The sequence below is a fragment of the Nylanderia fulva genome, unplaced genomic scaffold (assembly GCF_048542155.1).
Source record: "Nylanderia fulva isolate GAGA-0341 unplaced genomic scaffold, ASM4854215v1 Scaffold13, whole genome shotgun sequence".
Taxonomy (NCBI): Eukaryota; Metazoa; Arthropoda; class Insecta; order Hymenoptera; family Formicidae; genus Nylanderia; species Nylanderia fulva.
Window position 1 is genome coordinate 2,173,679 of NW_028189518.1, and position 26,507 is coordinate 2,200,185.

The 26,507-nt window shown below is 41.5% G+C and overlaps 1 protein-coding gene and 1 long non-coding RNA gene across 2 annotated transcripts in view; one reads left to right on the forward strand and one right to left on the reverse strand.

Moving 5' to 3' along the window:
- Positions 1-26,507, reverse strand: part of LOC114932432 (uncharacterized) — a 250,280-nt gene that overhangs the window by 40,546 nt on the left and 183,227 nt on the right. The gene's annotated exons all lie outside the window — the stretch shown is intronic.
- On the forward strand, positions 105-4,873 carry hry (bHLH transcriptional repressor hairy). The gene is given in 4 exon segments (XM_029304628.2): positions 105-1,740; positions 2,559-2,654; positions 2,940-3,032; positions 3,034-4,873. Coding segments are annotated over 4 exon segments (1,092 nt in total). The 5' UTR covers positions 105-1,581; the 3' UTR covers positions 3,778-4,873.

Below are 26,507 nucleotides of genomic sequence, written 5' to 3' on the forward strand. Positions count from 1 at the left end.
TTGTCTAGCTGATCTCTTCGTGCGATAAATCATTCGTAATTTTTTTTTTCTTAAAATTTAATTGTAATTACAATTTAAAGACGGCACAGAGAGAGAGAGTCGGGAAAGAAGAGGCAGCGCTAATGAAAGAATGCTAAATGACCGCGATATGACCGTTCGTCACAATATTTGCACGCAAGCATCCGCGAGCCGTCCAAACAGTCAACACACACTGATGTGAAAGATCCGGCGCGAGATCGATGCGGTCGTATTTCAGACGGTGCGTGTATACATTCGCGCGTGTATGTGTGCGCTGACCGAGATAAATACGGTGCCGCGCGTTTAATCGGTCGCCAAGTAGAAAGAGCAATTTCGAAAGGCACGGATACAGGGGTGGAAAAGGAGGGGGCGAGAGGGAGCATGAGGCACGTGCCGGAGCTACGCGCGTGCGTCAGCTCGTTATTCCGTATACACGGTGGTGGCACTCGACTGCTATTTTCGAGGAACGTGATATAAGCTCCGATGACGTTCGCGTATTCCGCGTCGGAATTACCATCCTCGAGCGCGATCAACGTCAGCCGGTTCTAATGACCTTTGTAGACAGCGAGAGACTAATCATGCCCGATCCGTGGAAATGTTACGTCCCATTGTTTCTCGTTCTCTAGGTGCAGCGCAAAGAATTATTCGTCGTACGAGCTTATGTAAACAGCACCGTCATCGCGAATGAATGCATGAATAATAATTTCAGATTAGATGTATTATATCTCGAGAAGGAATTTTTACAGACTTGAGAAATGTATAAAATTGCCATTGGTAATAGCTGATGATTTATATAAAAGATTGCTAATTAGCGTAATAATTTACTTGAATGATAGGACGCACAAGAGCGAAATCGAGCGAAGTTGCAAATGAGCGATCGAAAATTCCATTAGAAATCACGGACATCTATCTCATCATCAATAAGGTTCGACCGATTCATGGCTTCGGAGGATCCCGAGGGGGGTCCAAGATCCGCGGTGGTGCGCGCGCCACAGAGGGGCCAAAAGTACCGAAGTCTGGAGTGGGGGTCTTAAAGGGTACCGTCAGAATTCGATGGTAGGAGTAAGCCAGGTTAAAGCGTCACGCGCTAAGTCTCCCCACTCGCGTTGCTCGTTGCTAAACCCCACCACCAAGAACCAGCACTAAGCATTCCATCGGCATGCCACGTTCCGACTGCACGACCAAACCAGAAGACGTTCGCCGCTCGCCGAGTTAGTCGAGCTCCGACACTAGCCGTGAACGGTCGCACTTCGACGGCATTCGACAAAAACCTTTGAGGAAGGGAGTGAACGCAAGTGAACTCCTTCATTGCGTTACACCTCGTCTCACCCTCGACTCGCTATCGAATTTTACATTCGTTACTCTGAAGCTTCACTTCAACAACTCCGCGCATCGATCAACCCCGTGTTCGAGAAGTGAAGAAGACATCGGGCGCAGCGCACTTGGATTATCAGTGAAGTGATTGACTTGGGTTGAATAGTGCTATCACGCCGATCCGGCGTGTTATTTGACTTGGAAATTTTCTGGATTCAGTGAGATATTGATCATTAAAAAAATTTAATAATGGTGACCGGAGTGGGTGCCACGATGCCGACGGGTGGAGTCACCGTCGGCGCTACGCCGCCCGCGCAACACGTGCCGCCGCAGGAAGCTGGACAGCCTCCGGCACAAACTACTCCGACTACTACAACGACTACGAGAAGATCTGGAGAAAATCGACGGGTTAGTGTCTCATCTCGTTAATATCCAAAAATTTCTTCGTTTCAATCTTTCGTTCTACATCGCGTTATCATTCTCTACACTTGGAATAATTCGAACCGGCGATCGTTTCTCGTAATACGGAAAGAAAATCGTGATTTACATATTATAAAATTAATGTGTATTTATGAGAAAATAATCTTCTCTTCAATTATGATAAATTTACATACTTTATATTTTAAGTACAATCAACTCGGAATAAAATAGAAGCGAATAAAATAACACTTATTTTGTATTTTGCTCTCCTTAAAAGAAGATCAAGTCGCTAAGTTTCAATAATTTTTTAGTCGTCTAATAGTTTAGATAGTTTTAACACATGTATTAATTTTTCTGTAAAGCGAGATAAAATTCAACTGTACGCATTAAAAAGAATAGTATTCTTAAAGTTCCGCCACATCATACAACGATAACGTCTTTCACTTTCGAAATCCCGACTAAATGAATTGGAAACACATCATTATAGAAAAATGTCATTAGATAAACAAAATAAAAAAGAAAAATCAAAAGAAAAAAAGAATGAAAAGACAGAATGTCATTTAAAAAAGACCTAAAATAACAGTTATTGTATCAATCATTTTTAAGCTGTCCATTAGAGAGATTTCTCTAATACTAAACTGAAATTTTTTCTATAGAATATAAATCGTTCTTTCTTTTCAACTCTTTTGACGCGGCACTTTATTATTTTCGGCGCATTCACCGATGTACGTGTTTAACCTTATTCCTGATCGATTAAAATTTTTATATGATTTCCAAATGTTATTTGCGAATATTTCTGTTTACAGAGCAATAAACCCATTATGGAGAAAAGACGTCGAGCCCGTATCAACAGCAGTTTGAACGACCTGAAAACCCTTGTATTGGAATCTATGAAAAAAGACGTAAGTACATATTATCTATTATATATCCTGTCATTATTTAAGTTGGAAAGAATTCTCAGAATATTTCTCAAGAACACAACAGTAAAAACATAAAAAAAATTGTAAATTAAAAAAAATTTTAATATAGAAAATTAATTTGACGAAAACTGTCTTTTGTGCTATCTTCTATATTTTTAATTTTCTATATTTTGTCTATATTTTTATAATTTTACATATTCTATTCGTTCTGTTAATATCTAATCGATCAGATCGTCTAATCGTTTTCTCTCGTTTTTTTTGTTACAGCCGGCAAGACATTCGAAGCTCGAAAAGGCTGATATTTTGGAGCTGACCGTGAAGCATTTGGAAAACCTTCAACGGCAGCAGCTCGCCATGGCCTGCCGCGACAGATCCGAACATCCTCAACAAATTTCGCGCCGGTTACACGGAGTGCGCTACCGAAGTTAGCAAGTTTCCCGGTTTGGACGCTTCAGTGAAGCGACGTCTGATGACCCACTTGGCCGCGTGCCTGGGTCCGTCTGAAATCGGTACCAACAACGGCCAAACGACGACTCAACAGTCTGTCCAACCGGCGCCACCGACGACACAATTACAAGTGCATATCCTGCCACAAGTTGACGCAACTCCGCGAATTCAAGCTCAGCAATCAAATGGAATTTTCTTCACCAATGCCAATGTCACCGGCCTGCAAGTGGTTCCGACCAGGTTGCCAAACGGCGACATCGCCCTAGTACTTCCAGCGGGAGCGAAGGCCGCGGGTCCGTCATCACCGTCGTCGTCCCCGGCCCCGAGCTCTCCCTTACCAACTCTGATCCCGATCCCCCAGAGAACTGCCAGCAGAGGATCCGCGTCATCATCGACCTCGTCCGCCAGCTCGACGTCCACGTCAGCGAGGAGTCCGGTGGCGTTCGAGGAACCCCCTGCGTCGTTCCGCGAGCAATCCACCACCTACAGCCCGGCCAGCAGTCACCGAGATGTCGCGACATCCCCGGCGAATGGTTACACCAGTGACCCGGAATTCGATCCACGCGTCTACACTCCTCCTCTCCAGAAACCTCTCGCGCTCGTAATGAGGAAGAGCGTGCTGCCGCCGGTCGAGGACAAACCGTGGAGGCCATGGTAAAAAAAAGGGGAGGGAAAGAAGAAAAGACAACCACGTGCGTGATAAAGTGATATAAATTGTTACGTGTCGATGGTTAAAAATTTTGAGAATGTGCTAGATAATTCGACGCGTTGATTTACGCGCCGTGTAAAAAATTCCGCAAAACGGAAAGATGTTCCTCAATAATGTAAATGATTGTAAATGCGCGATCCCGTCCCGTGAACACCGCGAAGTTAGAGGATCTCAGGAAGTTAAAAGACACGAGTTTACTCCTGCGCGAACACGGTCGGCCAGTAGCCAATGAGGCAGCCTTATTAATAGTGCCTTGCGAAAATGATTTATGCATAAAATGAAGAGAAACTAGAATAATAATGCCTTGTGAATATGGTAAATTTTGGTATGTCAGAAATGATCGTATGGTTTCTCCGAAGTATCGTGAATTTAATTTTTACAAATTATATTATCGTGAATTTAATTTTTTTTGTCTTATCTCGCATCGTTTCTTCTCAGTCTCTTTATCTCCCCCGATCCTCTTTCTCTCTGTATATAAGTTATATAAATATTAATATTTTAAGTGCCTTATGCAACAAGAATCACCGAAGTCTTCCATTCTGTTTCTTGTACGTAAAATACTAGACGATTTGTAGTATATCGTTGTAAGTACGAAAAGAATGTTCTTAGTTATTACAATATTTTTAAGTTTTTTTTTCCATTCATTCTCTGGTCTTGTTGGGATCCCGAGAGTTGAAAGATCACTTGCACATTACTTCCGGGATCCCGAGGAAAAAAATGTCATGATAGACAAATGACAACAGTCTTATCAATACATTGTCTTTGATTAGAGAAGTGTTAAACTTCTCTCTTTTCATATAATTTTGAATTTAACATTATTTTTAAGTTATTTAACGCGACTTCTTACTCATTTTTTAAATTAAGGAATCGCGTGAATGTACGAATGTGTATATATGAGGCCTAATTGCGAAAGAACGTTATTTATATTTATACGAATGCAAAGAGGTTATATTTATAATTCCTCTCTATCATGAGAATAGACAACGGACGCTTACTATTGCAACAAGAGTATCAAATAAATGTTGATCTCTTAACTCAAACAAAATATCTGTGTTGTTCGTATTATATTGAACCAATTCCTCACATTCCACTTTCTCCTTATAAATTAAATTATCAAATATATATGTTTAAATTATTATTATTCTCATTATTATTTTTATTATTATTGTCATTAATTATTATGTGTGTTTAAATATATATGTATATCTTTCTCATTTCATTTAATCTAACCAAATATAATTACGCGCGCAAAGCAAAGTTATATTATTCTTTAATATTAAAATCTTAAAAATTACAAAGCATGTATAAAAATATATTAATTAATAACGCAATGCATACAAATATTTAAATCTTTAACAGAAAATGCAAACAAAAAATAAAAAACAACGATGTCGCCGACCGTCGGCGAAACTTAACTTCACGGTCTAGAATGAAACGAGCTCCGACTCAAAATCTCTCTTTCTATCTTTGTCATTAAACTATAGCGGCGTCCTATACGCCCGCTGCGCTGCATGTCTCGCACGACACTGATCCCCACTACTGACTGCAAGACTCCTGTGACGTCAGCGGCTCGGCGCCTGTCGAGTCGAGAATCGAGGCCTACCTTCGTTAGTCAAGAATGAACCGAGCTCGGCGCAGCATCTCGTCTGACCGGTCCCAAAACTTCTCCCTTTCTATCCTCTGGAAGTACCTTGCCAGAACCTGCTGCCTCCTATTGAGGTTTAGCCGAACACTTTAAGGCCCTTGCAGGACCTTAATGGACCCGAATTTTTCTCTCATTCGGTAACAAAGATTAATATATAATTTATTCCCATTAAGTTGCGCATTATAAATAAAAAAAAAGTATTTTATATTCTCTCTTTTTGTATTTGACAAAAATATCTAAATTTTTTCATCAAAAGGACAATTTATTAATCGATTATGACGAAAAAAATTATTCTTGATATTTATCAAAGATTCGTAAATCGATTGATTGTGTAGAATTAAATAATTGTTTCAAGAAATAAAATCTATTAAAAAGAATGTGCATTTTTATCATTAAAAGGGCTACAATTTATTAATCGATTACGAGAAAAATTATTCTTGATATTTATCAGAGATTCGTAAAACGATTGATTATATAGAAATTAATTATTGTTCCAAGAAATAAAGTCTAATTAAAAAAATGTGGATTATTGAACGCTATACTGACAATGAATCTAATTTCTTAATTAAACTAGACAAGATTGATGATTATCGTGTGCGCTTTCTCTAGTTAAATATTAGTAATTTTCCAACAAGCAGTCAACACTTACAGAATCGATAGAGTTTAAAGTAGATAAAACTGTCTTCGCGTGCAAATATATCCGAAGTTACAAAATATGCTTAAATATTATACCTGATGGTCACGTACAATTCGTTCGTTTGTATAAATTTTTGTAACTGCACTGAAAATGCATCCCTAAATGTTTATAAAATTATTTAATCCTTGATCTATATATATTCTACGTAAGAAAGCATTACATTACCGAAAGAAATATTTGCCTTTTTGGAAACGTTGCAAGAAATGTACATTACCGAATGATCTTCGCGAAAATCGCGAAAGCCTAAATTACGATAATGTTCTCCTCTGCAGGCAATAGCATTCCTGGTATAGCAATTTGTGAGGGAGAAGCAGAGTGCAGGACCACGACGCCGCACGCAAAACATGCCGAATGACAAATTGCATAGTATCTTTCTTTCTCTTCCATGGTATTCTCGACGTAAGTCGCCACTTGTAGGCCGCGTGAGATGCCTTTACCATTTCAAGTTAGTTCTTATGAGCGGTGGAAGCTTCGTATTAATAATTTTATGCGGACAAAAAACATGTCGACAAAAAAGAAAGAATAAGGGGTTATTCTCAAAATTACAAGCCGGATTCACCAATAAAAAAATATTAAGAATAATATGCTATCCAAATTATCAAAACTTGACAAAATGTTGCAATTTATATTTAGCTACATTTGACGTAATTTTACATTAATAGTTTATATCAGCTGTAATTGATTAATATGTAAAAGAAATCATCACGCCATTGGTTTTATTTCATATTTCTCGATTTCGATCAATTACAAATCCGGACGACGGATCTAACACGTACATTTATGGAATCATATTTATCTGACCGTTCGTTATCTGTGATTACATAAACGTTCCGATAAACAGGTCGTACAAGATATCCTCGCGCGAGATACGTCTGCATATATTTCTCAAGTAGAAAGAAAAATTTGACCCCCACCAGACACGACGGCGCACGCGAAGACTCACGATGATGAGCCATCTTTAGATGGGCACAAATTTCACCATCCTATAATCATGCACATCTATTTTTTGCCGCCTTCGGACGACTAGGCCTTAATGGTTATTAGGATATGACAATTGCCGAGCATTGCTGCACTCGAGTGATTTAATTATATCAAATCCCTTTTCTCCTGCAACTAATCTCGTATATTACGCGTTATTTGGAGTCGCGCCAAAAAATGCATTCCTCCACGGTCGGGACGGTCTGTCCCCTTTCGGCGAAAAGAATTATCATAATGCGCTCATTAATCTCACGACGAAAGGAACGAGGCGAAAGAGATGAGTTGCGCGAAGCTGGATATAATCGAAGTTCTCAGGGAATTTCTTGCTCGCTGGTCGTGATTTTGCGTTATCTCCGCATTAGGAAATTCCCGACCGCTCGCGCTCGTCTGCATTAAACGAACGTCATATATGCTCGCCGACTGTATACGTTGATATTTTGCGACGAACGATCGCGAGACGACGCGAGGCGAAGGCCGCGCGTGACACGGAATCATTATAATTCACGATAATTCACTCATGTGGTCGTAAAGGTTAATTGCCAAGCGTAAGAAAATAAAGTCGCGTCTTTTTGCAACTTTCTCTTATCATGGTGCCTGCTATCTTCTTCAGATAAATTTTAATTTAAAGTATCTTGCGATACGCTAACACATACAGATAAGTCATTTCAGTAAGATATAATTGAGACGAAAATACCACTTAAATTTTTTTATTACATTCAATATCACAGTAGTTTGCGTCTAAATATAACATATACATGTAACACATCGAATTTATACTGTTAACCGCGCGGTATTTCTCGAGAAAGCTACACGTATTTAATCATAGTCCGAAATCCGATGGCATCCGGTTCGCAAGAGAGACTTCGGAACTCGGATCTTTCCCGGAGCGAATCTCTCTGGGAATCCTCCAATCGTCCGACAATCAGCTGATTCCTAGAACCTCGTGAGCGCACGTTTGTTAGCCCGTCGCTCCGGCTTAGCTCGGTCGCGGTCGCGTGGTTTCAAGGACACGACAAGGTTGACACGCGCCGCCACTCACAGACGACTAGTGAGTGGTCCCCGATCTCGCTTGCGCTAATCGACGTGTTCTCTGTCTTTCGCACAAGCGTCGCAGCATCGCCTGGTAATGCTGCCAAGCTTAAACACCGACTTCGCGCCATTCGATGCCAGAATTTCGAGTGTCGGCTCGAAGCATCCTCTCGAGCAATTTAATATCTCCATTACAATGTACGCGGTGTCTCTTAAAGTTGTCAATTTTACATGTCATTATTTTTCAGCGAGATATAATTCGACATACGCATTAGGTTAATTTAAAAAAATATTTTTATCAATTCGCAAAAGTGTTTAATCACAATTATCGGCGATAAAGCGCGACATTTGCACGATCGTTTGCCTGCCGTCTCACGTTTTCGATGGTCCCAAACTTTTTTTGAGCCATTCAGGTATACTAAGCATCCTCAAGCGGCGCTTCGAAAGCGCGGCTCCGTGTAATGGACCGTGGGCCCTTTCGCGGCATCCGAAAAAGAAGTTTGGCATTTTTGGACGTTCCACGTGTCCGGAGAACGCGCGGCACGACAATCGCGATTTCTTTTTCGCTTGCGTTCAAAACTACGTTTCAAACTATGCACGTAATCTGCAGTATAAGATCGCAGTTTTTGGCCTAGCCGAAATACTTTCGATATATATTTTCGCCGGAATATTTTTTTGTGCAGAATAAAGGCCATGGCATTATTTATTGCTAGAGAAAAATCGATGTGTGCGACATGTGCACTGACTAATAATTAATTAATCTAAAATCTACATATACGTAGGTTTTTCAATCGATGGGGTTTTGTATTTCGAGAGTGCTTATATACGAGACTGCCAGACGCTTACGCGAACACTTACCGGGCCAGACGCTGAATAATCAACAACCAATTCGACGAAGGATTTGAATATCCGGAATTGCCTGAAGCAGCTGTTGTTTGCGCGAAGAAATTAACGACGCTGCTAGTTTCCAGATACCAACGTCAGCGGTCTTGACCTATAAACGTGAGAAATGTAATCCGAAGATTCTCACCCGTTGCGCTTCCGCGCAAACGTGAGTCTTTTTGCTCGCGGAATTACATAAATATTTTTTCTAATAAGGTACATTCATCATCTACACTACGTACACTAATGTTACGCTCTTATCGGCTTTTATTGAGTCGCGACTGCTAGTCTGAACACTTTGTCATGCGATTCTTCGAACGACGGCGGATTGCGACAACACGTGCATAAGTCGCGCATTCATTGTCCCCTTGTAATCTGGTGTCGGCGGTATTGAACACGCGAATGGCAGCAATGCGATCTACGCTAGTCATGCTCGGCCATTGTTATCGCGAGCTTACTAGCGTGAAACGGTCGTCCGGAGAACCTTGCTCATCGCGTGTAATCTGACATTTACATATTCTCGAGTAATAGATCGAGACACGTTTCACATGCGCTTACTTGCCGTAAGCCTAATCACCGATATCGGCAATTTCATCGTCCAAATGTCATTCCAACATGCGGAATAAATTTGAAAGAGGATTTCGACGAGAGAGGAAACAAAGTTATATATTTCGATATTCCGCTATAGAGAATGAGTTCTCTCTCTTCGCGATTGAGTTATCGAGCGAATCTCAAGTTCTCATATCCACGCGCCGTCAGCTGATCGATTCGTGTTCATATTCATCAATTCATTAATCACTTTATTATCGCCGTGACTGCCATATTACCAAGAATGAGTGCAAAATTATCGCGTAATTACCGCCCCGTTAGCACAGCGATGTAATGCAATGGAGAGATGCTTTGGCATCGATCATTTATACGCGGTATTCACCTCACGCTCGGCGAGGTACACGTGAACGCGGCGCCCTGTGTGACTCGATAAGGGCGTGATACCATTCACGAGCACGGCAATTTAGGTTAATAACACAAGGCGATGAGACGCGTGCGAGCTATAGAGCAAGACAGGCGGGCGATGATAGAGAAGGAGAAGAGAGAAAAAGAGAGGGACGAAGTACGTACGACGTCGTCGTCGGTGGTTATCATTATTAAGATTATCGTTACTTCAGCCTCGCGCCAGAGAGCAGAGCGGAGAGAGAGAGAGAGGAGACGTGCGTGTGGGTCGAGAAACCGGAGTTATTCATGAAGTGTGCGAGAAAGAGAGCAGAGTTTATGTGCGCGGCCTATCTGATGCTCTTATTTCGCCGTTTGTTCCCGAGTGCGTAATGCCGCGTTGAAAAACCGCGACACGTGCATCATGCGTGCGTGCGTGCACTCACGCACGCGTTCATGAGCACTTTGATGCGCCTTGGTACATCAGCACCTCAGAGGTAAAAGTGTCTCAAGCCACAAAGTTGTTAATTTTCAGTAAAAACTATTTAAAATTTTTCTTTACTTCAGATCAATGCTAATTTGCAACATTTATCAAGATATTTTCAATAAGTGACATCATTATGAATTGTGGATAAATTTTAGCTACTTTTAAATTGAAAAATGTTTTATTGCATATTTGTCGGAGAAAAATGACTTAATAGAATTTACCTTTATTTTTATACGTGGAAGGAGCAATTGTAAATATCTGAAATTAGAGATGTTTCTTAATAATTCTTGATAATTTGGGATGTACCCCATCGCGCCGAATTCCCACCCTTCGCAATTTAATTACACCAATCGCCGCCGATAGAACGTCGGATGCGCGCGTAAAATTATTACAGAGGGTTACGGCGGAATTATCATCACGCCTGAGGCAATTCGCATCTGCGATCAACGGCAATCAGCACAATTATACTTCAGTTCCAGTGTACTTCCTTGATCACTGTTGTGCCCGGCGCACACATCCGCGTGTTTAAATATACCGGAGAATAAGAATGTGCGGCAGAGTTCCCACGTCCTAAAGGGAGGCCTGCGATAATTATTTTTTCCTTCGTACGAATTTTAACGGTATTTTAAAAGTTCATGCAAAAAATATTGAAAATTACACGGATATTTGTCGAAGCCCATAAAAAATAATCACGTTCGCAGTATCCATCAATAATTATCGCATAAATCCTTGAAAAGGTCCTGAAAATTTTATCTTAATTATTCCTCTGATTAAATCTATTCTATTTTAATTAAGTCACAATAAAAGTGCAACACGCGTCTCTTTCCATAGCGAATTACATCGAATGCGTTTCCGAGAGACAAAGGCGAACGACGGACGTTGTTCTTGGAATGTGTACAATGGAGGTTCATTTTCCAGCGAGCTCGCGAATAAATCAAACCGCTGTTGTTCTCGCGAGAAACGGTCTCGGTTTCGCGACGGATAAACAACTCCGAAGCTACTTAACCGCTCGTAAAAGGTGTCGCGCAGAACGATTTCTGCTCTCGCAAATTCTGCCAAGCCGCGGGAGGTAATTATTTACACCTCGCCCAATAAGCATTAATCTCGTGGCTCGACGAATTCGATCGGCGCCGCGTCCTCGTAAAAAATATACTCGCAACTTCATTTCGCGACACGCGTAAATTCTCTTTTTTCGATTCTCAATTTCCGCCGCAACTGAACCAGTCCTCGATACGGTTTATTTTCTCGCCTATTTGTAAACTCTTTCGCAAGATACCTCGCGCAGTTATGCATAATGATAACCAAGAGAGGAAGATGATGAAGAGACCTGGAGAAACCACAAGATGGAAGAGAATGTCATCATCTTCATAAACCGTTTGTTTTAACGTTGTCGCGTAAAACTGCTCCTCTCTAGACTTTTGTTGCATCTAATTTAGTCTTTAGTCTTGATTTCTCACGAATGCGTTTCTCAAGGATATACATATACATATAAAATGACGATGCAACGCGATAAAATCTCCTTCGACTTGACATCGATGTAGCAAATAATCAAAAAAAATTTAGATCGTAATCGAGATCAAGCTAAATTAAGTTTCTTTAGTCAAATGTTATCTCTCTCTCCTGATTGCTATGCACGAAGCGACATAAGTCGGAAAACGAATACCTATTTAATTTCTTCACGAATGAAATATCTGTTTCTAGTTCGATACACATCATTTGAAACACAAATAAAATGATGGCAATCTTTATTAAGTCAATTTCAACAGTCATCATACGCGTAAAATTACACGTGTTATACGATCGGACGGCCGTACACAATTAATTATTAAAACTCGTTTCAATTTTGAAACAAAGTAAAATATATGACGATTTATCTGCGAGCGATCGCCGCGGGAGATAACGTTGATGATAATAGGGGTTCGTGATTTCGTGAGTTTGCAGCAGCCCCGCTTCGCGTGAAAAATTGCCGCTCGTCGCGCGAGTCCGCCTCGTCGTTAAGCGCTCGCCATGTTCATCTCAAATTATAGACGAGCCGCGTGTGATATAGACATCGATGCCGAGAAGATCGTCGAGATGAAAAATTTGTAATTGCGGCTTACGCCGCGCGCGAAAAAGCACCGAGAAGTCTTACGCGCTTGCTCCGAGATGATTAAACCCCCGAGAAAACACTCCGCCCAAACATTTCGCTTTATATATACGTGTGCTACGCGCGCGTGCAATTACGGTACGAGAGATATCCGTCACGAGTGCGAAAACGAAAGGCTCTGTCTACGCGTCGCATATAGCAATCATGCAAAGAGAATGGTATTTTCAGAATGTGACATTTGACAAATATGTGAAAGCTAAGATATATACATTTAATTTTAATCTTTAATACCATAATAAATATTAATTTAAATATATTTAAGAAATTAAATTATTCAAGACAATTATGATCGACGCAAGATTAAATCCCCGATCTGCCTTATCTGCCTCCGGAGATCCACTCTTTGCCGTCTCGACATCGAGGATCAAATCCCGCTGAGAAGTGAACCACGCCAGGATGCTGCCGGGGCCGCGAAATACATTCGTACCCTTGTACGTGGGAAGCGACAAGAGCCAGAAAGAGAGAAAGAGAGAGAGAAAAGAGTGGGTACACGAAGATAAACATCGGGGATCCGAGCATGTCGCCAAACAGAGCGCGCGTCTTCGTCTCGGCACGTCCGTCAATCACCCCGTGGATCCGATGACAAACATGCAACGCAAGAAGCTGTCGTCCTCTCCCCGTCACTGCGCGCGTTCCCGCTCGAATCCTCTCGCGGCTCGGCTCGTCCTACGCCACGTATAAACAGAAGATTGCGAGGAAACTCTCTCAGAATACATTCTCGGGCGTTTCTTCTTCAAAACCCATCTGTTTCGGGCTATCACGCGCGTGGCACGATCATCAAACGACTAGATTAAATCGCAAACGTGTATACAAAACCTTAAAATTATGCTTCTTCTTCTTCTTCTTCTTCTTCTTTTGGATACAGAGAAGAGAGATCAATGACCTATGTATTGATAAATATTTCACGTTTGCAGACTATCGCACAAAACACAAATGATTTAATGCTAATCGGGGACAGAGAGTGCAAATTTGACACGTAAAATATATTAACACTACTTTGCAAATAGTACTCGAATGCGATATTATATATTATGAGAGAATTAAAAGATTTGTTAAAAATATATTTTTATATATAAATTTTTGGTATTTTTATTCTGAATTAAATTTATACGATTGTGGCGTCAAGACGGGAAGAATAATGGAATTTGGTTAAAAGAAAGATTGCGAGTCATTGTCTTGTCGTTCTGCCTCGACAAGTCATCCCCAGCGGCAAAAAAATAGGTGAAATGCGGTTTCGCAAACCGACATTTGATTTGTCTTCCCACGACTTGGCGACTGTTCAAAAAAGCGAACTGAGATCCGCTCTGTTTTGAATAATTATAGCGATTCGTTATAAGCATCACTTATAAATGTTATTTAAATTATTTTACACACGTGCAAATCAATAAAACTAAGATATTCAGATAAAAAGAAATCAAGTCAATCACTGAACATTAACAAAATCTATAAATATGAATAAAACTTTTCTTTTATATCTCGCAACAAATAATCGTTTATAAACGTTCGATAAATGTATGCAGTCTTAGTCATGTCACAAAGGTATATTTGATTCTGCCGAAATCCTGAAAAAAGCAGCCGCGACATCTGTCCGTCTCTCCTGCCCCAGCAGGCTCCTCGGAACAGTGTCACCTTATTAATATCTCCCCCTTTTTTTCGAAAGACCCTTCGATCGAACAAGAGCCTTTATCCGAGCCCTCGCGCGCGCAACGTCGGAATCTTTCGGATTGGCGTTTGAACGTGGAACGCGATACGGCCGCGGTATACGAGCGATAAAAAGCGAGAGGAATGCGCGGGCAAGCTTCGAGGATCCGAAGGGGTGGGACGTTACCCTTCCGAAACTGGTCAGAGGACAACACCGGCCACTGTGTATCGAATATTGACTCGATCGAGCAAGCAGCTGCCACTTCTTTGTGCGATGTCAGAACTCGGATCGCGAGCATAGATCGTCGCTCGGCCGCGCGATCTAATCTATGCAAAAATTATGCGTCGCTCTCTCGACCCGAGGGATGATGGATCGCGGGATGAACTTGGCAATATACATCTTCGTAATCCCCGTCCTTATCAACCGGTTATACTTTAACGTGCAAGATTCACGTGTCACGACGCGCGATATACATATTACAGATTAGGTCCGAAACCTATGCTTACATGGAGCGAGACGCTTCGAAATCTTGCGATCTACGTATCAGGACAGATATTCCGACGACGCCTAATTAGACGACAACTCGTAAGCCGATCGCTATTAGCGTTTACCGTCCTATATATTCTTCAACATCGCGCTCGAAGTGGGCCGTCGAGCTCAGCGTAGGCTCGAGGAGACTCCGTGTCTTTTCCATCTTCGTCGTATAATCTCTCGCGCGATAACCGTCCGTTCCTATCCTTAATAAGCGTTACGGCGTGTGGGTGACGCGGCAGCACTTCGGCCTCGTCTCAAACAGAACGAATGTGGGCTCGTGCAAACACAACGCTTTCCTATTGCGACCTATGACGCTCCTACACGGACTACCGCGTTTGAACAGGTGTCGTCGAGTGACGAGTCGTCGAAAACAAAACTTGCTCGATAAGTACGACGGTGTTTTCTAAAGGAACCGATAGTCATAAATCTCTCGCGCGGAAAGCAAAAACTGTCAAGCGGACATTATCATATATGTACGGTGCTCGAAACCAAAAATTTTCACAACTGACAATGAAGACTATTGAACATTTTTACGTACCAAAGTGCGTGCTATCATTTTTTGGATTTTAAGCAAAGTCATGCATTAACACTCAGACACTTGGTCTTTGCCTGGCGCGAGCATCTGTTCATCGGCGCGAACCCACACGAGGATTTTGTGCGACGTATCGCCAAATACGACACGCGCTTTAAGGCGGCCGAACCCACACTTCACGAGCCCACACGTAGCCGCGTTATGAGACGCGCCGCATACGTACATATGTGTGCATAGCACGTAGGTATGCACGGAGTGCTGATCTCTCTTCTCTTTTTTTCTCATTTCTCTCCTCCATTCTCAGCTGCTTTTGCGCCCGGGTAAAAGCAAACTTTCCGAGCGGACACTCGCTCGCATGGAGGTGTTAACGATCGACAATTCGTCCGAGCCGATGACCATTTTAGTCGCAGATCGATGGTAATTTATCGAACGGATCGTAACTAGATTTTCTCCGGCGTTTCTTGAAAGAGAAGTTTGCTTAATACTTCTGATTTCTTCAGATAAATTCCTCAACTAAATTTTTACACAGATAAAAATCTACTTTCAGTTTAAAATTATTATTTTAACTCCTACAATTATTTATATTTTCCTCTATATTCACAAAGTTTGAATTTTTATTCTATTTATAATTTGATATTTTTTTATATATTAAAAAGAGAACATATATAAATCTGTGTATGTAGAGAGAGATAAACGTGTCAATAGATTGATGGACTTTTGTTCCGGATGCGGGACTTCCCTTTATTGCCCCACGTTACTTGTCCCTAAAATAAATTCTAGACTAACTCTCCCTTTAATAAATCATTGCGCGCCTTATAGAGATACATTTGTATCTCATAGATGCATCGCTAAAATCGTTCCGATTTAAAATCTGATCGTTGACCAGAGCGATCCTCGCGAAGGTCCGGACTATTATCCATGAACTAAATTTATCGACAAGCACGAGCGACGGTATGTCGACATTGATGGGAGCAGCCCCTATCGCGTCGGTGTAATCCCGAGTGGATAAAGAAGCTGGCGGGCGAAATAAGAGACGCGCGTCACGATGAAGACGGAAAAAAATACGCGGATGAGAGACGCGAGAATGCGAGGAGAAAAAGAGAATAAAGACGGACCGTACATTCATATCTCGTGTCGCGGAGAGGAGAGAAAAAGAAGGACACCGAGATAGAGATGGAGACACTCCCACACTTGGGTGCCGCGATAAGCCGCGTCACGATGACGGGCGTCGTCGCTGGTGGTAGTGGAAGAACGCACGCGAAGCCCCCGTGTGTCTGGATAACGACCCGATGCATACATTTGCACTTATACACGAAGACGATCCCACGCAACGAAGGCAACATCGACGTCCCACGTTCGCTCTCGAACGACCCACTCTCTCACCTCCGTCGTTTTCGCGAGCATGCACGGCCCGTCGATCAAACGCGCTTCCGAGCTTCTCGCCTGCTGCGAGAGGCCTGGTTGCTGAGTTATTTGTGCCAAAAAATAATATGTAATTATAGAATAATTATACGTATTACGAAAAATAATCTGAAGCCTATATTTTTTTATTATATCTAGCAAAAATGCATATAAAAGAGGAAAATGAGATAGAAGCTGGTGCCTATTCGATTATGAAGTAATAATTACAAGTTGCTTCCTGAATTTCGTTTATCTCTCCTCCTCTCGTTCCCCTCTTCTTCATCTACCTGTCTATGTTCACAGAGACCGACACATAGTTGAATAAGCGACTGATGAATGTCGGGAGAGAAGCTTGTCTGAAATAGTTCGACCCAGACTGGGCGTCGTCGACTGTCTCGAACGAAATGAGCTGCGGGTACCCGTGTACTTTTCTCTCTTTTTTTTTTTATTGAATTCCGCCGAGCGATGTCTATTGTGTTCGACAGAAGCTGATTCACGCGATCATGATGGTCCCGCGTATTATGAAACGGTTACATTGCGGGTTTCCTTCCACATTAACGGATAATATTGCGAAATATGTACTTCCAATTATTACCGGAATTTTTATGACATTTTATCAAAAATAGTATTTTACAAATTAAATTTTAACGCAGTTCTAATGTACTCTAAAATCACGATGTTAAAAACTAACTAACTAGTATTTAACTGGTAAAATTATTAAAGATATTCCTATGTTTTATAAAAAAAATAGCAATGATATTTCTGAATAACGCAGCGTTAATTTAGAAAGCAGTTTTTCTATAAAAGAAAGAGACACGATTGTTTGTCTCGATAATTAAAAGTTTTAATAAACGTCTTTTTAAAAAAATCATGTACAATTATAATCTATTTTTAAGTAAAACTATCATGTATCTAATCGATCTAAATCTTTCTTGCTGTGTTTCATTCATAATGTTTAATTAATTTTTTAAAAATTAAAGTCACTTTTATATTAATTAGAGACCTACAAGAAACGCTAGAGCTTAGTGATGTAACATTTTGCTTCGAGGTAAATCGCCATCCAATTAAGACATTAAGTGCTCGAAATGAAACGCATGTCACCGCTGCAACGGTAGAAATCATACGCAAGAGTGGCGAGAAAAAAACAAGACGTATGTGGATCGATGAAGAGAGAAGAGAAACGAGAGAACGTTACTGATCGAAAGTGGTGGAAGAGAAGGTGGCACCAAACTTGGAGTACACAGCTGCCGCCCAGATTTGCCACCGGATAATCACGTGGCTTTCCCGCAAATGGCGTACAGGACAGACACGTTCGCATTATCGAACAGCGGTATAAAAAAAAAGAAAAAAAAAACGAGATGCATAAGTCGCGTCAGAGTGTAACACGGAATTTTGCAGTAGCCGCTGCCTCGCTTTCGCAAGTGGGCGATTTGACGTGACAATATCAGAATCTTACTGCTGCTATTTTATTTAAAATATTCTAGAATCTCTCGCGCAGATATTTCGAAAAATTGCTGCCTGCCTATCATTACGATTAAACGTTGCTCCGAATTATTATTTGATAGACGAATATTGAAATTAAGATACACGATTGAAATCAAGAAAAATAATTAATATTTTGGAAAATTGTTATTGTATATTAAATTTTGTATTCGATACAAAATAAATGGAAATATAATTAAATAATTCTATAATAATTTTAACTACGGTAGCAGATTCTAAGTAAAATTTTTAGAGTTATATGCCAATAGATTATAGAGATTGGCATTTAATATGATGAAATACAATGCTTGATAAACGAGAAACCTTTGAAACTACATTACAGTCTTAATTAAGATAAATTTGCCGATTGCTAGAATAAAATACAACAGCGGGAGCAAAAAGAAAATATATCTTTCTTCATTCCATACACGAAATGCATAAGACATACACATTGCGTTTTCCTGTTCGGCCAGTTCGTCGCTCAATTGACGGGACCACATGGTGGCCCGCGAGGATGACAAAACAAAACTCAGGTCGGTGGATTTGATGTAATGCGTGGAACAAAGTCGCGGCGACTCGGCGTCGAATTAAATTTCGATTTGAATGTAATTTTGGTCAGGAACAAGTTCGTAGACCGGATATAAAAAGTGCATCGTGCGATTTAAGGCGAATCCATTCGTTCGCGACGAATCCAGTCGGTTGGTGTCCACGAACAAGATGTGTTCCATCGAAACGTAAAAGTATATGACCAATTACGCGTTACATATATGGCGTACCTCTCGATATTGGAAATTCGTCCCGCTCTTTTTCTTCGTCGATTCTCGCGATAAAAGCTCTCGCACTACTTTCCTCGTCATGATTCTAGATAAAATCGTTGATCCCGCAATAATATCAGAATAAACAGATTGAGACTAAATCCAGATAAAAAGAATAATATGCAGATAGAAGTAAAGAAAAAAAATGTGCTCATCTCGTCCGATCAAACATAGAAATATTTCGACCTCTCGTACGCGTGAGAACGCTCGCTCGTTCAAGTATGCGAGCGGACGTCGGTCGGGACAAACCTCTCGTGAGAGCGCGCGAAGGCCCGCGGAGAGAAAAGAGCCGCCGGAGGGAAGAAGAGAGGAAGAAGAGGGAACGAACGTGTGCTCTGTGCCGAAGGTGGTGGCGAACGTGGAGGTGGAAGATGGAAGTGGAGGAAGAAGGAGCCGTGAGAGAAGTCGAGAACCCGCTTAATCCCACGCGACGGCTCGTGGCTCCTCGTGGCCGACGCGCGTCGTGTCGCCCTTACGTCGCCCTCTTTGTCCGCTCGCGAGCAGGCGAGAAGGAGAGTGGGGCGTCTCTCTCTCTCTCTCTCTCTCTCTCTCTCGGCTTGAGGTCGTCGCGAACGTCCGTGCGGCGTGGCACCGCGCGACCTCGCCGAGCATTTAAATGGAAACGTAAGGTAAACGCGCCAATTAAGGCCGCATTTGGCGGAGCTCGGTGCATTAGCATTACAAGTCGGTGGGACTGTTTTTACACTCGAGTAAACGCCGGACGTAGATAGGCGATCCACGGAAATGCAATACGGATTGATAAGACGGGCTTTATTATTAATTAAAGAAAAGGATTTATGTATATGTTTTTCTGCTGCAAAATTGCAGAATTAAGAACATATTTCAGAATTTATATAGTTTGAATAGAGAGATTTGATAAGGACTTTTTATTTTATTTGTTACAAAAAAAATTTTATATACGATAAAGTAATTTAACTGTACAAACGATTAATTTTGTAAAGGAAACCTTCACTTAAAAATTGTCTAATTTACATATATCAGAAAACGATCGCTAAAAGAATACTTTGAATGATATGACGCTAATTGCAAATTAATTAAATCGAAGATAATACTATCGTAAAGAGCGAGAATTGTTCTTCGATTTGTCTCTCATTCGTGTAAATGAAGCCACAAATTATCCATTAAGAATCAGTTTCGTTTGACGCGATGACGCGTCAAGTGTCGATTCAGCTGAATCAATATACAGAGGAAAATACATTTTCAATTCTGATTCGCGGTCGGAGATCGCGTAGGCACATCTGCGCAGGAAATACTCGCACGAGGAGCCTTGAACGGAAGAGCGAACGCGGCCAATGACACAAAGAATGCCAGCTAACTGCTCGCATGATTTATTATCGATTTCTCGAAGCGATATCATTCCGTCCAGCATGTTGCGTATGCTCGAATGTACCTGTCGATCGTCGTTCGCTCTTTTGTTCCGATCAACGGACCGAGAAGCTGTTGCTAAACGATAAAAAAAATGGTTTCTTCATTAAGACTATATAAATTAGGTTGCGGAGAATATATATTAAAAAAATTAAATTTTTCGAAAGCTATTCCTTGCATTTCTACGTTGACGAAAAATAGTTTTTGATCGAAGTTCTAGAAATATAAATATCTTCTAGGTATCACGGCGAGTTTCATCGAGTGGCAAATATTTTCGCTGGCGCAGCGTTCTCAATAGAAACATTCGACTTGGTCGTGAAAATATCTCATCCCGAAGAGGGAGCCAATCACGCGCAAATATTATCTCCAAGCGAATAAAGAGGCTTCGCTGCTCGTCCAGCGCCCACTTCGCGGACTGGTCCCGCGTGCACAATGGCTAAACTAATATTGAAATATTGCCGGACGATTGGGCGCGAGGTGCATTTTTCAACGTCGGACATCGGGAGGCGCGCCCGCGTAACAAACGCGGTTGATATACGGTCGGCGGGCCCCATATTCGCGCACAATGCCGATTGTTAATACGAAATCATTTATTTACACGAGCGCACCCGATCGTCACATAGCCGTAGTCGGACCTTTGAGGTCCCGATATCTAAACGAGCCTATCGCAATCGAACCGCCGCGCCGTAGATTGGATCGCGACGTAGCGCTCAATGAGTTTATACCTTTTCAGACCGTAATGCGATCGAAAGATAAATCGCGAGAGGCAGCTGCCTGCCGAACACCTCTACCTTGATTGTGCAATATTTATAATTTCTTTTCCTTTTTTTTTTTAGATTGAAACTTTGCAATCATCGTCTGACTGGCATATTAGCACAAGTTAATATTGAACACGAATATAATTGATCCGTGAATTTATTTGACTTTCAATACGTTTAATCGTATGCGAGTTTTTTTTTAAATATCCGATATTATCGATGATGTTCGCTGCAAGAATAGCAAGAATTTATGATCGCCTAGAATAATGAAAGCGAAAGTATTGTCGGCAAAAAGAGCGGACAAATTTGCAATATCGAGATATGCCATATGTATGAAATGCATAATTAACATATATTCACGCACGTACCATGTTATATAACATTATGTTATATCATAATTAATTCAGACTAACTTTCTTCAGTTAATTTCTTTCCATATAGAATTATCCCAACGGATGAAGGTAGAATTTTGTCAATAAACGTTGCATCATTTCTGCATTTAAACCGACTCGGCGTAACGCCAGGAAATTTTCCGGACGAATTATTTCTGCTAGATTTTCTGCGTTTCTCTAGAGCTTCTCTCTAGCGGACGCGATAAGCACGTTCGAAATTATGGGTGGGTATATCTCCCTCTTTTGCGAGAACGAAATTTCCGCCACTGCGTCATAATTCACCCGTTTTGGATCTGTGCCAGGTCGCGCGTTTACAGGCACGCTTACGGTCGTTACGAGGAAAAACGATTTAGTCTCGGCTACCGCTGCCAAACATCGCGTGCGGCTTGCACTTACGCACGTGCGTAGGCGCCTTTCGGCGCCAATAATAACCGGGAGGATCGTCACTCTTTTCAGGGTGAAAGCCGTTTCGAGGCGTGCGTCGCGTCGTGACGGCCGACCGATGCCTTACCTTCCTAAATGTGACGAATTCGTATAAATAGTTTTGCAAGGCCCTCCTCTCCTTCAGCTGCATTCGCCTTCATCGCGTTTGCATGTCTTTATACCGTCTCGGAGAACAGAAAAATTATATATCACAAAGAGTTTACAAAAAAAATATTCGTTAGACCTATGAATGTGTCAATAATTGTGGAATTTCGTCTCTTTATTCAAATTTGTTTGAACTTGATAGAGTGCTCTCTTGAAAAAAAAAAATAGAGAGCGAGAACTTGCTAATATAAAAAAAATAAACAAAACGTCCAAGTTCGTAGGTTGTGGTCAGCGAAGAAAGGTTTCGTCAACGCGCATCGTTATTCCATCGTCGCTGGTCCTCGCAAGCGAAGACCCAGTGACGACATAATAACGAATGACTCTGCCACACTCTGGATACGCACTCGACCGCTACTGGCCCAGGGCCCACCGCAGTCGTCCGCAATAATAAGGCCCGGAATAAGTTATTATGCACCCGACGCTGACTCTTCGACTGCGCGTTTCATGGACACCTCTGCGAATGTATAAGTCAGCGTGCGCGTATATGCATATTCACGCATAAATACGCACTGAATGTATTCGAGGTGTCCAAGAATGACACACGCGACAAAATAACGTAATATGAATAATAATAGCTTTTACTCGGCAAATATCAGTCATTCAAACAAAATATATACATACATGTAAAAGACATCAGAAGCATTTTTTGTATATAATCAATACAATCTCTTGTATATACAATATCAACTAGGAATCAGAAATTATTGTTAAATTTTAAATTCGTCTATGTAATTATCCTGGAAAGTACCAAGCATTATATCGTGATATTTATAGAGCACCCTATGTATACGCGAAAGAAGGCGTATACTAATTACGAGTGGTGACCAAGGATTTGAATTGTACGCTCAGCGAGGGAAAAGGGATCTCGTGGGCAGCTGTATAGAAAGGGTATAATTTTGTAAGGCCCAGAGATGAGTCGCCCCGTGCTTATAAATTCCACGGTGACTTTCGTTGCTGCTAATTGAACCGTTCGTTGGCGCGTTCCCGCGCCCAGTCGTTACGCAGAACATCCACGAGCAAATTAAAAGCTGTCCTCGTCCGCCCTCATTCTCGCTTCTGCATCATAATCGGACTATCTCGAAAATCTGAACGAAAATCGTCGAAAGTCGCGCACGAGAAACCGCCTAACCGGCATATTTCCATTGTTCGCACCGGTGGATTAATAAAAATTCGCGATGGTGTGCGCCGTGGCGAAACGCCAATCAACGGAGACGTATAATCAAGCTACAGCAAATAAAGCACTAGCTATATAAGAAGAGACCGTCTGAAATGTTAAATTGGTCTAGATTAAGACCCTGGCTGCGCTTTCGTTGCGCGAGAAGCGGTCGCCTACTGTGCACAACCCGGTGATTATCCTCGGCGTGGGTTCGAGCCACCGAAAAATTGGCATCAAAATACCGCGGGACAGTTTTGCGGCCTGCGATGTAATTGCGAATATCTAGAATGCTTGAAATGACTGATTGTGAGAATTTGCAAAGAGAAGACTCGATCGGCGAGAGAAAAAATTGTGCGTAAAATTATGATACTAGCCAATCATCATGTTGCCTGATATAACGTGAAATTGTATTTTTTTTTTCTACAGTTACTTGTGCAATCAAAACTTCTTAATGCTGTACTTAACATTCAAGAATTTTCTCGACGACAGTTTTAATCTCCAATTAAATTATCGCGTTAGTAGTAGTATAATTACTCGTCCGACAATTATAATCTCATAAAAACGTTGCAAAGAAATCTGTCGGGCAGACGCATTCATCTCTTCATGAATATCTTGGAATATATGCAAATGTATTTAAATGTCACACCGTCGCGACCAATAAACATAACTTGAGTATTAAGAACGAGACGCGTAGAGGAAAACGAATTCTCTTGTGTGTTTGATATTAATTCCACGACCGGGGCCTCGCGTTGGTAAAAAGTTAATTAAAACACGGTTATCTGCCGTCGTTCCATCTGTTTGTTCATTAATAGTAGCCCGGCGTGTCCAATCCATTGATTGGACCGCGCTATGCCACCCGATGGCGATCCACCGATGGAATAAGAGTCAATCGAGAAGTAATTAAGTTCCCCGAGAGAAAGAGAGAGGGATCTCTCGCGCGCGAGTAGTCCAGAGACGATGGAGTAGACAACTTCGAAATTATCGAACGGTCGAAAAAAAAAAAAGAAATCTCTTTGTGGCCGAGCGAAACCCGCGATTTTTATCGCGAACGACGCACCATGAATATTTATACGCGACAATCTGACGCGAGCGGCCAATATGTTACACGTCGTGCGACTTCGCGCCGCGATCACCGGCGGCAGATAATACCGGAGGGCCGTTGTCAAAATCGCCGCGATAAATCCGTCCGCGTCTGACGAGTCGATTAACGCCGGATCTTTATACGATTCGACGATTAGACTGCCGGGAGAAAAGTGGGACGATATAACTGCTACCGACCACTCGGCTTGATTGCTTATTTATTCCGCTTCGATTTCCGAACTCCGTCGCCTGTACTAAAGGAATCAGTGAAAGGGAGAAAGAGAGAGAGAGATTATATTTGTAGTAATCGTGCGTCATATTTGTCATGTTAAAAAAGAAAGTAAGTCTGCGCTTAACTATCTACCAGAAAAAAAATCTCGTTATACGAATTGAACTTTCATTGATACTCCATTCGTTATGGAATTGATTCGTGTGCAGAATATTCGAGCAGCGGCTTCAAACGACGGTCAAGAGTAAATCAAATATTGACATGCAAGACGAATTACGGCCATGATCGCCTGATTAGAATTTTACGCGATTACGTGCATCATGTTTATGGTATATTGAATTGAGAATATAATAATATATGCGTGTACTGTAGAGCGAATTTTGTAGCTATGTTTAGCATTATGTAATGTTTGCTATCAGCTAACGCATTGTAAAATATTCTGACATTTATATAGCACAAAAGATTTATCGTCGACTGTCTATTTTTAAAAAAACCTTTATGACGTTTCACATACATGATATTTTTAAACCTATTTTTATATATATTTTATTACGAGAGAGTTCGAGGAATTATCAAACGGACGACCCAAGAATGTATATATATCGATCTCATGAAATAAAAATTCTCGGAACATTAAATTTTTATTCGAGTTACTCGAGTGTGTATATAAGGCACATTAATCCCAAGTATCGATCGGCGCTTTTAGAAAGTATATCTACCCTCGAGCGAGCTCCGCTGGAATCCCCGACAAGAAACGTCCCTTACCGAAATGTCTCTGGAGTTGTTCGCGAGGTTTGCTCGTGGAGAACGAAGGAGAAGACAAGGGAGAGAGAAAGGGGAGACTCTTCAGACCTGCAGGACACGTCTCGAATAAGCGATCCCGATGACGTTCAGTTCGCGAGACCAAATTTGGGGGCATTGTGAGAGGCCACTGGGCGGACAGCTGTTTCTCGCAGGGTCGCGGCCGCCGCCAGGAGCATCGAGAATCAACAAGACAATTCCATATGATTTATATTTATGAGCACTTCGGCATTTAATAGCTGCCGCTCTCGCGTTGCGCTCTCGCTTATGTTAGTCGTTCCGCGCTCGGGAGAAGGGACGAGACCGGGGCCTCGTTTCCAGAGCATACGAGACGTCAGCGAACTCCGTGCAAAGCAGAGCTCGCATGAGACGTCGCAGTTAATCTCTTCCTCGTTTCGCGTGAGCCGCGACGGCGAAGGGGCGTTACGCCGCGAACGTTTAAATTGAAGCGCTATTCAGCGCCTGACGCGATTAGTACACTCCACCATCTCCTCGTGTATCTAACACCTTCGCGAGACCCCAATGAAGGGGTCTACGTTCATTATTCTAAGGAAATGAATGGTGATGATTTCTTTCATCATTAACATTTACGAGCAACGAGAACGCTTATTCAACGACGTCGATCGACGTTAGAATCGAGGCACAGATGTTTTCGATTGCGTTAGATAAATGAAGGAACATTTTTCTTGCGCGATAGAAACTTGTCATTAATCTTACTGCCTATACGTTTTTCTATATGTAGAATGAAAGAAAATATTTATCGAGAAAAATTGTAGAATTCGAAAAAATAATGGAATATGTTGATGAATAATTCGCGTTTCATTTTTCTTTTTCATAAAGACTTTTCTTAAATTATACAGATTATTACCCTCGCGTTGATTTGCTTCAGGGAACAACTCCTTACACATGAAAATCACTATGTAAATTATTTTTACTATCAGTTGTTTTCCTCGAACATCACAATAATTAATAACTGTTCCTCTACCGTATAATATCTCCTCTCAATAATTATATAAAGGCAGCGGTATCGATATTTTAATTGTAATACAGTATCGACACTGGTTTCCCCGAGCCAGTGACCATAAGATT